The sequence below is a fragment of the Mobula birostris genome, chromosome 22 (genome assembly GCF_030028105.1).
Source record: "Mobula birostris isolate sMobBir1 chromosome 22, sMobBir1.hap1, whole genome shotgun sequence".
Classification (NCBI taxonomy): Eukaryota; Metazoa; Chordata; class Chondrichthyes; order Myliobatiformes; family Myliobatidae; genus Mobula; species Mobula birostris.
In genome coordinates, this window is record NC_092391.1 from 16,791,461 (window position 1) to 16,805,163 (window position 13,703).

General features: G+C 39.9%; 1 protein-coding gene across 7 annotated transcripts in view; it reads left to right on the top strand.

Moving 5' to 3' along the window:
• The window catches only part of LOC140186189 (kynurenine--oxoglutarate transaminase 1-like), a 158,571-nt gene that overhangs the window by 129,556 nt on the left and 15,312 nt on the right, over nt 1–13,703 (top strand). For all 7 annotated transcript variants that reach the window (XM_072240140.1, XM_072240139.1, XM_072240145.1 and 4 more), the window contains one exon: nt 12,343–12,419. In XM_072240140.1, the coding sequence (XP_072096241.1) occupies nt 12,343–12,419 (77 nt within the window). The remainder of the gene's footprint in view (nt 1–12,342; nt 12,420–13,703) is intronic.

Below are 13,703 nucleotides of genomic sequence, written 5' to 3' on the forward strand. Positions count from 1 at the left end.
TGGTTAACGTAGTTTCGTACTTGAAGGTACCTAAAAAAGTCATTATGTTCTAGGCCATGTTTGTCCTGCAGGATTTGGAAACTTTGTAATACTCTTTTATCTATAAATGAGAGGTAGGTTGTAAGACCTTTCTTTATCCATAGCTCAAATCTTTTATCTCCTCTGTTGGGAAGGAATTCGGTATCATATGCACACCATCTAAAGAGTTTTAACATGTTATTAATTCCACATGAATTAACCACCTTCTGCCATACTTTTAATGTAAGATCTATCCAAGTGTTTTTAAATTTTTCCAACTGGGCCATCAATCCTTTGTCAGCTATTGAGGCCTGAAGAGGAAAACTGTCAACTAATCCAAATTCTATTTCCTTCCATCTAGCCTTATATTCCCTATTACACCAATATAACAGAGGGGTTATCTGTGAGGCATAAAAATAATTTCTCAGGCAAGGAAGAACCATACCTCCTCCTTCCTTCCCTAACTGTAAGGTGTTATATCGAATTCTAGGTTTCTTTCCTTGCCAAATGAAGCGGGAAATCCATTTGTCCCATTCCCTGAATTGATTATCATCCACCTCCACCGGTAAAGTACGGAAAAGATACAATAACCGAGGAAGAATATTAATTTTTATAGTATTTATCCTTGAATTTAAACTTAAAAAGGGGATAAGATTCCATCTATGCATATCTGCTTTTATCTCTGAGATTAATGGCCCATAATTTACCTGTGACAGTGTTGAAAGATCCTTCGGCAGGGTTATTCCTAAATATTTTAATGATTTAGCTTCCCACTTAAGATCATATGTATCCTGCAATTTTTTGGATGGTGTATAATTTAGGGACATAACCTGCGTTTTCTTTACATTTATTTTATAACCTGATATTTTCCCAAAGTCATCCAACAGTGTAAACAATCCTATAAGTGATTTTTCTGGTTCACTCAGATAGACCAAAATGTCATCTGCGAATAACGCCACTTTCTGTTCAATCCCTGCCACCTTGATACCTTTTACGATTTCGCTCTGTCTTATTAGTTGGGCAAGCGGTTCAATATATAGCGCAAAAAGGAGAGGAGAAATTGGGCATCCCTGTCTAGTGCCTGTCTCTAAGATGAAGGAGTCAGAGAGGTCCCCATTTATCTTAATTCGGGCTGTAGGGCTGTCATATAGAGTCTGAATTACTTTAATAAACTTTTCTTGAAAGCCGAATCTTCCTAACACTCTGTATAGGAATGCCCAACTAACCGAATCAAAAGCTTTCTCAGCGTCCAATCCTACTACCATTGTCTCTGTCTCGTTCTTATTAACCTGTTCTAATATGTGCAGAGTTCTCCTTATGTTGTCCTGTGTTTGTCTTTGTTGAATAAATCCAGTCTGGTCTAAGTGGATTAGGCCAGGTAAAAGCTTTTCCAATCTGCGCGCTAATATAGATGTAAATAGTTTGTAATCTAAATTAAGAACACTAATTGGCCGATAATTGCCACATTCTAGTTTATCTTTACCCTCTTTAGGATAACTGAAATAATGGCTTCTCTCCAGGAAGGTGGAGTTTCTCCTCTCTGCAAGATCCAATTAAAGGTGTTAAGCAGTAATGGGGCTAACTGTGTCTTCAGGGACTTGTACCACTCTGAGGTAAACCCATCAGAACCCGGGGACTTTCCAGCCTTTAACCTAGAGATGGCCACGTTCAGTTCTTTGACAGTTACTGGTTCTAATAAACTTTCATTTTGTAAATCTGTAAGTTTAGGTAGATCTAAAAAATTCAATACACTGTCTATATAGGGCTCATTGGGGGCCCGGGGTTGGGAGTACAGCTCTCGATAATATGTTTCAAAACTCTCTTGAATTTTCCCTATTGTACTCTCCACAAGCTTTGTCGTTGGATTCTTTATTTTATGAATTGTATTGTCTGCTTGTTGTTTTCGTAATTTATATGCTAATAATCTAGCTGATTTACCTCCTACTTCATAATTCTTTTGTCTGAGGTAAAGAAAATTTCTTTGAGTTTCCAACGTATAAATATCGTCAATTTCACTTTGCAATTTCCTAATTTCCTGTTTTCGATTTGAATTACTTTTGTTGCTATCTACAACTTGAAGTTGTTTTAATTTTCCTTGAAAGTCTGCTAATTTTTGTGCATTGATTTTTTTCATGTGAGTGGTAATGGAAATAATTTTCCCCCTCAGTACAGCTTTCAATGTATCCCATAAGATCACTGGTGATGTTTCTCCCGTGTCATTAAGGTCTAGATATTCTTTGATTTCTCTCCTTAATCTCTCCATTACTTTCGGGTTATTGAGTATATGTGAGTTTAGCCTCCATAGTGTTTTCCTCATTTTCCTTTCCAGGATTAGAGACATAGAGACTGGGCTATGATCCGACAGATCAATTGTTGCAATATTACAGTTTTTTATCCTGAGTCTATCTGTATTAAAGATAAAGAGATAGTCTATCCTTGAATAGGCTGAATGAGGGAAAGAGTAATATGTATAATCTTTACTAGTAGGGTGTAATTCCCTCCAGACATCTATAATTCCCAACTCCTCCATCAATGAATTCACTTTCCGAGTCAGAGGTTTATTCTGAGTAACTATTCTTGAAGAATCTAATATAGGATTTAATCTAATATTAAAATCCCCTCCACAAATTACTACCCCTTGAGAACTGACCATTAGGTCAAAAATGTGTCTATAAAATGACCATTCACAACCTGGAGGAGCATAAACATTCAGCAATGTTATTTCTGTACCTTCTATTCTTCCTGTGATTTTTACGAACCGTCCTTCTTTGTCTCTAGTCTCTGAAATATGTTCATAATTAAGAGTACTTGATATTAAAATAGCTACCCCTCTTTTGTGACTCAATTTATATGATGAATAAAATACATGCTTAAAGCCCATTCTTTTTAATTTTCCATGTTCAGGTTGGCTCATATGTGTTTCCTGGAGGAAAGCTATTTGTGCCCTCTCTTTTTTCAATTTAGACATAATCTTATTTCTTTTAATTGGATTCAAAACCCCATTAACATTATAGGAAATTATTTTTACCAATTCAGTTTGCATTTTTCTCTAGTAGAAAAAAAACACTCTCCTTTTCTAACCAATCAGTAAGCAATCCCTTCTCAACAGTAAACTAAGACATATAACCACACCCTAGACATTTTTGAACGTGCAACATTTGAAAATTTTTCCCGACTTCCCACAGTGAGGCCTGAGCACCGACCCGCCTCAGTTCAGAGGGATAACCTCTATCTTCACCCTGTGTTAGAGGGCCCTCAGCAGTTTGAATAATCATAGAGAATTTTCTCCTATTTATGTCTCAACCATATTGCTATCATTCAAGTTATTCCGTCTAGTTTATTTTCAGTTACCAGTTTTCATTTTACCTTTAAGTCCGATTTACTCTTTTCAGTCATTTCTCTTAATTAATCTGTGTTCTCTGTACATTCGCGTCTGAATATTTGCAGCTTTTCCTTGTAGTTTGACACTCTGGTTCGAGTGGAGCGTCCTCGCCCCACTAACTGCTACGACTTCTGCCGAATCCTCTCCAGTAGCGACTCCAGTTGGGTGATAACTTTAATAGGTAGTCCCCGGTCTGCCAGGTCCAATGTTGCCTCCTCCACCATAGCGTAAGTTTTTGTCCCTTCGTCGTAAAAGACTCTCAGCTGAGCTGGATACAGGGTCTGGAATCTGATGTTGTTTTCCTTCAGGACTCTCCGTGTTTCCGTATATTCCTTCCGTCTGGCAAGAATCCCCGGTGCGTCATCGTGGTCTAAACTGATTTTACAGTTGTTCCACATGAAACCTTTCTTTTGCCATGCCCTTTTAAGCACCTCTTCCTTCATTCTGTAACTGAGAAATCTGACCAGAATCGATCTGGGCTGGGCGCCTGCTGGAGGCTGTGGTGCCAACGCGCGGTGAGCTCTTTCTATCTGTAGGTCTTTTGCAGCCGGTATATCAAAGTTCTCTCTAAGTAGCTTCTCCACGAAGGGAATCATCAATCCGGGTTTACCTTCAGTTCCTTCGGGAACTCCGTAAATCCTCACATTTTCCCTTCTCGAGCGGCCTTCTTGATCTATTAGTTTCCACTGGAGCTGGTCTTGCAGCTTCAGCATTTCTGCTATCACCTCCTCTGCGTTTTGCAGCTTCTCTTCAATTCCAACAATCCTCGCTTCGGCTTCATCTATCTGCGAGTTAGTTTTTACTATTTCTCCTTTAATATCTTCCAGCTGTTTGCTGTTATCTTGTCGGAACTTGCGAATCTCTCCGAGAATCAAGGACAGAGTCACCGATTCTCCCTCATTATCTCCATCCTGGCTTGCCGTGGGGGAGCTAGGCCCGTCGCCTTGCTGCGTCTCTTTATGTTTATCAGCCTTCGGAGCGGACTTTTTAATCTTGTTCTTAGACATCATCCTTGCCCCTTTTATTAATATAGTTATGCAATATTAAGTATTTGTCTAAATTCGATTATGGGGCAGTTTACCTTTTTTGTCGAGAGACCTTTTCCTTATGCCGCCATTCCCTTGATGACCCGGAAGTCCGACTCCATATAAAGAGTATTTAATGGCTCTTGGCCTGTATTCTCTAGAATTCAGAAGAATGAGGGGTGACCTCATTGAAACCTATTGAATGGTGAAAGGTCTTGACAGAAAGGATGTGGAGATAATGTATCCAATGGTGGGAGGGTCTAAGACCAGAGGACACAGCCTCAGAATAGAGGGGCATCCTTTTAGAACAGATATGAGGAGGAATTTCTTTAGCCAGAGAGTGGGAAATCTGTGGAACTCTTTGCCACAGGTAGATGTGGAAGCCAAGTCTTCATGTATATTTAAGGCAGAAGTTGATAGATTCTTGATTGGTCAGGGCATGAAGTGATACGAGGAGAAGGTAGAAGATTGGGGCTGAGGAATTTTAAGCAATGGTACCATAGGAAGGAAGATCAGCTGTTTTTAGAAATGTTTAAGTTGTAAGAAGTAGGAAATAAATGATTTTAGAAATATCATTGATTTGGTCCTGCAGGGAGAGATGCTGAAGGACTGATGTTGAACATGTCAAACACTAATTCTTCCTCATCAAGCTTCTTGCAAATTAATAAAAAGGATGATGGTCTTCATTTATAGCATCTTAAGACCGTAAGACATAGGAGCAGAAGTAGGCCATTCAGCCCATCAAGTCTGCTTCGCCATTCCATCATGGCTGATATCAGATCCCACTCAACTCTATACACCTGCCCTCTCGCCATATCCCTTGATGCCCTGACTGATCAGGAAATGATCAGCTTCTGCCTTAAATACACGCACAGACTTGGCCTCCACCGCAGTCTGTGGCAAAACATTCCAGAGATTTACTACTCTCTGGCTAAAAAAAATCCTCCTTACCTCTATTCTAAAAGGTCGCCCCTTAAGTTTGAGGCTGTGGATACCCCCAGCAGAGGAAATATCCTCTCTATATCCACCTTATCTAGTCCTTTCAACATTTGGTAGGTTTCAGTATGATTTCCCTCGCATTCTTCTAAATTCCAGTGAGTTCCAGCCCAAAGCTGCTAAATGTTCCTCATATGTTAACCCTTTCATTCCTTGAATCATCCTCATGAACCTCCTCTAGACTCTCTCCAATGATAACACATCCTTTCTGAGATATGGGGCCCAAAACTGTTGACAATACTCCAAGTGTGGCCTGACTCATGTCGTATAAAGTTTCAGCATTATCTCCTTGCTTTTATATTCTATTCCCCTTGAAATAATTGCCAAGATTGCATTTGCCTTCTTTACCTTAGACTCAACCTGTAAATTAACCTCCTTGGAGTCTTGCATGAGGACTCCTAAGTCCCTCTGTACCTCTGAAGTTTGAAACTTCTCCCCATTTAGATAATAGACCATAAGATATAGGAGAAGAATTAGGCCATTTGGCCCATTGAGTCTGTTCCGCCAGCGAGGAACAGGCCCTTTTGGTCCAAATGCTGCACTGCCCAGCAACCCAACTATTTAATACTAACCTAATCCCAAGACAACTTGCAATGACCAATTAACCTCCTAACTGGTACATATTGTTGGAGGAAACTGGAGCAATTGGGGGAATCCCATTTGGTTCACAGGGAGAGCATAAGATGTGTTCAACTGCAGACTTCTGCAACATTCATGTCCCAATATGTGTGACTGTTGGTACTGTATTTTGCACCTTGGTCCCAGAGTAACACTGTCTTATTTTGGCTGTATTCATAAGTATTCATGAATAGTTGAATGAAAACTAAATTTGAACATGTACAGAAATGCTTTACAGGCGGTGCCAGAATTGAACTCTGAAATCCAGAACACCATTTCCTCTTTTTTTTTTTACAGCTGTGTGGGCCAACCATTGCTCTGAGCAGGACAATTTCACCTGCCCTGAAAACTGTGCAGCATCTTAATTTTTTTTGTAATATGCACATTACAGACCCCAACTCACAACACAAGTAAACAATGTCAGACAGTCAAAACAACTGACAGGCACAATGTCAAAAATAAAATGTTTTGACTAGACAGCATCGGCGTTCAGCAGGCTGGTAGGTGGTTTATTAACAATAGGCTACTAACTTCCATTCTGTGTTTATTGCTACAATTTGTAACAGTGTTGTAACTTGAAACACAATGTAAATATGGTGAAGCTCTAAACTGTTTCAAAGTAAAGATTGTGGTAAATTTATTATTTAGAGAAAAATATAGATTATATTCATTAACAAATAATTATAGGATATTGCACAATTATATTAACATAATTTCATGATTATATTAACATTATGTAAAAGAAAATTCCAGCTGCACAGCAACAAAGGCTAAGTGTGTAGGAGTGTTTCAATTACTGCATGGCCGTGCACCCATGCAACTTAACCATATAACAATTACAGCACAGAAACAGGCCATCTCGGCCTTTCTAGTCCATGCCGAACTCTTACTATCACCTAGTTCCACTGACCTGCACTCAGCCCATAACCCTCCATTCCTTTCCTGTCCATATAGCTATCCAATTTAACTTTAAATGACAACATCGAACCTGCCTCAACCACTTCTGCTGGAAGCTCATTCCACACAGCTACCACTTTCTGAGTAAAGAAGTTCCCCCTCATGTTACCCCTGAACTTTTGCCCTTTAACTCTCAACTCATGTCCTTTTGTTTGAATCTCCCCCACTCTCAATGGAAAAAGCCTATCCATGTCAACTCTATCTATCCCCCTCATAATTTTAAATACCTCTGTCAAGTCCCCCCTCAACTTTCTACGCTCCAGAGAATAAAAACCCAACTTGTTCAACCTTTCTCTGTAACTTAGGTGACGAAACCCAGGCAACATTCTAGTAATCCTTCTCTGTACTCTCTCTATTTTGTTGACATCCTTCCTATAATTCGGTGACCAGAACTGTACACAATACTCCAAATTTGGCCTTACCAATGCCTTGTACAATTTCAACATTACATCTCAACTCCTATACTCAATGCTCTGATTTATAAAGGCCAGCATACCAAAAGCTTTCTTCACCACCCTATCCACATGAGATTCCACCTTCAGGGAACAATGCACCATTATTCCTAGATCCCTCTGTTCTACTGCATTCTTCAATGCCCTACCATTTACCATGTATGTCCTATTTTGATTACTCGTACCAAAATGTAGCACCTCACATTTATCAGCATTAAACTCCATTTGCCATCTTTCAGCCCACTCTTCTAACTGGCCTAAATCTGTCTGCAAGCTTTGAAAACCTACTTCATTATCCATAACTCCACCTATCTTAGTATCATCTGCGTACTTACTAATCCAATTTACCACCCCATCATCCAGATCATTGCTGTATATGACAAACAACATTGGACCCAGTACATATCCCTGAGGCACACCATTAGTCACCAGCCTCCAAACTGACAAACAGGTATCCACCACTACTCTCTGGCGTCTCCCATCCAGCCACTGCTGAATCCATTTTACTACTTCAATATTAATACCTAACGATTGAACCTTCCTAACTAACCTTCCGAGTGGAACCTTGTCAAAGGCCTTATTGAAGTCCATATAGACAACATCCACCGCTTTACCCTCGTCAACTTTCCTAGTAACCTCTTCAAAAAATTCAGTAAGATCTGTCAAACATGACCTTCCATGCACAAATCCATGTTGACTGTTCCTAATCAGACCCTGTCGATCCAGATAATTATATATACCATCTCTAAGAATACTTTCCATCAATTTACCCACCACTGATGTCAAACTCACAGGCCGATAATTGCTAGGTTTACTCTTAGAACCCTTTTTAAACAATGGAACAACATGAGTAATACGCCAATCCTCCGGCACCATCCCCGTTTCTAATGACATTTGAAATATTTCTGTCAGAGCCCCTGCTATTTCCACACTAACTTCCCTCAAGGTCCTAGGGAATATTTTGTCAGGACCCGGAGACTTATCCACTTTTATATTCCTTAAAAGCGCCAGTACTTCCTCTTCTTTAATCATCATAGTTTCCATAATTTCCCTACCTGTTTCCCTTATCTTACACAATTCAATATCCTTCTCCTTAGTGAATACCGAAGAAATTGTTCAGAACCACTCCGATCTCTTTTGGCTCCACACATAACTGTCCTCCCTGATTCTCTAAGGCAGTGGTCCCCAACCACCAGGCCACAAAGCATGTGCTACCAGGCCACGAGGAAACGATATGAGTCAGCTGCACTTTTCCCCATTCCCTGTCTCGCACTGTTGAACTTGAACATAGGGGTGCCAACTATCCCGTATTTGCCGGGACATCCCGTATATTGGGCTAAATTGGTTTGTCCCATACAGGACCGCCCTTGTCCCGTATTTCCCCCACTAAGGTAGAGCGTTCCTATGAAACCTTTCGTGCCGAAATGGCGTAAGGCGAAGAAGCAATTACCATTAATTTATATGGGAAAAATTTTTGAGTGTTCCCAGACCCTAAAAAATAACCTACCAAATCATACCAAATAACACATAAAACCTAAAATAACACTAACATATAGTAAAAGCAGGAATGATATGATAAATACACAGCCTATATAAAGTAGAAATAATGTATGTACAGCGTAGTCGGGAAGATTAAGGCAAAACCGATTTGTGGGGGGAAAATCGGCACGTACGTGCATGCGCACATCACACATGCGCACACAGGTGCCTATACAAGGCTTCATGGTCATGGTAGTCTTTCTCAAGGTAAACACAAGTGTCCCATCAACACACACAAAAAATGCTGGTGAACGCAGCAGGCCAGACAGCATCTATAGGAAGAGGTACAGTCGACGTTTTGGGCCGGGACCCTTTGTCAGGATTTGACTGCTACTTTTGTCTCTTATTTGGGAGTGAGAAAGCTGGCAACACTAACTGTAAAAGACATGTTGAGGTGAGTTTAACCCTACTTGAACACCACCCCACCAACCCCCCCCGGGCGGTCAGCAAGAATATTGTCAATATTAAACTGGTCCGCGGTGCAAGAAAGGTTGGGGACCCCTGCTCTAAGGGACCAGTTTTATCCCTCACTATCCTTTTGCTGTTAATATAACTGTAGAAACCCTTTGGATTTATTTTCACCTTACTTGCCAAATCAACCTCATATCTTCTTTTAGCTTTTCTAATTTCTTTCTTAAGATTCTTTTTACATTCTTTATATTCCTCGAGCACCTCATTTACTCCATGCTGCCTATATTTATTGTAGATATCTCTCTTTTTCCAAACCAAGTTTCCAATATCCCTTGAAAACCATGGCTCTCAAACTTTTAACCTTTCCTTTCAACCTAACAGGAACATAAACATTCTGTACCCTCAAAATTTCACCTTTAAATTACCTCCATTTCTCTATTACATCCTTCCCACAAAACAAATTGTCCCAATCTACTCCTTCTAAATCCTTTCGCATCTCCTCAAAGTTAGCCTTTCTGCAATTAAAAATCTCAACCCTGGGTCCAGACCTATCCTTCTCCATAATTATATTTAATATAAGAGGGAACAGTGCTCCGGAACACTCTGCAATGTAATAACGTTACTCCAACCATTATGCTATCAAAATTCCAAGTAGAGGGTTGGCTTAATCTGATGACACCCAACTCTTTCCACTGTTTCATGTTTATATTATTTATATTATTTCCGTTAGCTTGTCTGACATCCAGTTTTGAATAAACTTTTTCAACTTGATGTGAAAAACTGAAGCTAAGTATCTTTGGCTGCAGCCACCTTTCTCCTGCTTTTGATTTATGTGCCTTCTGGGCTAAGTTTTTATTTTAAAGTATACTACAGAATAGACTTCTTGGTTGACCTAGACTTTTCATTATTTAACCTCCACATAGCACCAACTATGTCTATCTGTGCCTCAACCCTTCACTGCTGAGATGACATCACTTTTGCCAGATTATATAATTCATTTGTTTTCTTTCTCCTTTTCTATCACTGATAAACTCCAGTTTTTCAGAAACTCAGCTGCTCAAGTTTCACTTTCAGAAACCTTGGTTACTTTTTTTATTTCTTGATGAATTTGTATTGAAGCCTGAGTCACCACTTGATCATTTTTAAAGTTTACCTCTCTCCATATCTCCAGCCTTGCAGAGCTCTTTATCACCTCCTGAGTATTCCACATTCATGACTGTTGGTATTTTCTTTTTTTTTGTTTTGTCCTTCTCCTCCACCTCCCCACCAAACTCCTCAGCTACCAGCATTTGTGCTCTAGAATTTCCACTCAGCCCCTTCAGCAGCCTCATCAAAATCTTTTTATTTTACATAAATCGGTTACCAGAGCCAGTCTCTCATTTTCTAGTTCTGGTTCCACTCTGGAGTAGAATTTAAAGTGATCTATAAATTCAAAAGATTTGCTGTTTTTAAATTTGATTTATCGTTTGTGTAAAGTCTGATCCAGTTATTATTGGTGGTTGTGCAGAAACAGGCACACCACTAATTTTAACTAAGTAATATATAATATAATTGCACTATTTAATATAAGGGCAGTATAATTGCATGTAAGTACAATTACGAAGGAAGCTTGGAAGTGCCTCTGCTTAGAACATAGAAAACCTACAGCACAATACAGACCTTTCAGCCCACAATGCTATGCCAAACTCCTTAGAAGTTGTGAAGATTTGGCATGACATCTAAAACTTATAAGCGCCTTTAGATGTGCCGTGGAGAGTATATTGACTGACTGCATCACAGACTGGTATGGAAACACAAATGCCCCTTGAATGGAAAATCCTACAAGAATTTTACGACCCAACCCATCATAGAAAGAGCCCTCCCCACCATTGAGCACATCTACATAGAGCATTGTCACAGGAAGGCAGCATCCATCATCAGGGATCCCCACCATCCAGGTTATGCTCTCTTCTCACAGCTACCTTCAGAAAGAAGGTACAGGAGCCTTAGAACTTACATCATCAGGTTCAGGAAGTTAATACCATTCAACCATCAGACTCTTGAACCAGAGGGGGTAACTTCACTCACCTTCACTTGTCCTAACAGCGCAAACACTACATTGATGGGGTGCCCGATAAACCCCAGCTTGCCCCTGTGGTGCCCCAACCCAGGATGTCTTCCACTTGGTTCAAACATGCCCTCACCAAGATCCGAGACAGTTTTGCTGTAGTCCATTGATATGGCCTCGAGCTGGAGTACTGGCTTGACAAAGGGGGAACATCCCCTCAGACCATGAGAGGCCTGCGTCAGGCATTTTCAAGGCGCAGATTGGAAGTCTGTGTGGGGCCCCACTCCTCGCTCAGACTAGAGCAATGTGTGATTAAGTGCCTTGCTCAAGGACGCAAACATGCTGCCACAGCTGAGGCTCAAACTAGTGACCTTCAAATCACTAGACAAACGCTTTAACCACTTGGCCACGTGCCCAACACAGTGGGTTGACAAAAAACAATTATAAATGTGAAGAGAAAAACACCTGCTATACAAAACAACAACTTGCCCTATCACTGAACTGTTCTTTTGTATCTGTACAGTCTGTTGCCCTGTTGGTGTGGTCATTCATTGATCTATTATGGTTACTGATATGCCTGCAAGAAGACTAATCTCAAGGTTGTATATGGTGACATAAAGTACATGTACTTTGATAATAAATTTACTTTGAACTGTGAATATTTCCTGAGGTTGCACTATATTACAAACTGCCAATGGCATGCACTGTTTGGAAAATCTGTTCGCAATTGTAAATTGTGTTCAACTACTATACTTCTATGGCTGCAAAATGTCTGTTAATGTACTAATAAGGCTCCAATGTGGAAACATGCAGAGATTTTTAGTGGCTCTTCCTACATTCTTGTACATGCACATATTTCTGCCTCTAATTAGTTTCCTCTTGTACTTGCATTCCTAGCCAGCTTGCCTGGGATGTGGGAACGAACCATCACTGTTGGGAGTGCAGGAAAATCTTTCAGTGCTACAGGATGGAAGGTGAGCTGGAAAAATATTTTACAAATGAATAATCTATTAATTAACAGAGCTAATTAGTACCATTTACTTGTGGCATTAATACAATTTCTGTGTAAAAATGTAGGCAACCAGTTTGGGTTTGGATCAAATCATAAATTTGTTTTCAGTATAATTAAATTGTTGTTAACTGGACAGTAGATAGAGCTGTGCAGAATCTGAGATCCACTGCAATGAAATGGGCTTGAGATCTACTACATTTTACAAATTTAACACCTGGTCCATTGGCACTGTGACTCAGCCAATGTAGTTAGAAATACAAGAAGAAATTAACCTTCTGAGCTCAGCATGTTGCTTGTAATTGGGATGTTGCACATAGTTGGTTTGCTAATGGATTACAGCTGTTAAAAGTTCTGAAATTATGCCTCTGAAATAAAATGAGATTATTTTAGTAGGAATTCTGTACAAATTTGTTATAAACCATTTAGTCATAGAAAAGTACATCATAGAAACAGGCCTTTTGGCCCATCTAGTCCATGCTGAGCTATTTAAACTGCCTACTCCAATCAACCTGTACTGGTACCATAGCCCTCCATACCTCTACCATCCATGTACGTATCCAAGCTTCACTTAAATGTTGAAATCAAGCTCACATGCATCATTTGGTCTGGCTTTCTATACCTTTCATAATTTTGTATACCTCTATCAGATCTCCTCTGTTCCTTGTAAAGTAATGGATTTTAAGTCCTAACCTATTCACTCTCTATATAACTCAAGTCCTCCAGGCCTGGCAACATCTTTACAAATTTTCTCTATACTCTTTCAACCTTATTTACATCTTTCCTGTAAGTAGGTAACCAAAACTGCACACAATACTCCGAATTAGGTCTCACCAATGTCTTGTACAATTCAAAGTAACATCCCATCTCCTGTACTAAGTACTTTGATTTATGAAGACGAATGTGCCAAAAGCTTTCTTTACGACCCTATCAGTGATGCCACTTTCAATGATTGATGGACCTGCATTCCCAGATCCCCTTGTTCTATCGCACTCCTCAGTGCCCTACCATTCACCATGTAAGACCTACCCTGGTTGATCCTACCAAAGTGCAACAACTCACACTTGTCTGCAATAAATTCCAACTGTCATTTTTCAGCCCATTTTACCAGCTGGTCCAGATCCTGCTGTAAGCCATGATAGTCTTTCTTGTTGTCCACTACGCTCCCAATCTTGGTGTCATCCGCAAATTTGCTGATTGAGCTAACATCATTATCATCCAGGTCATTGATATAGATGGCAAACATCAA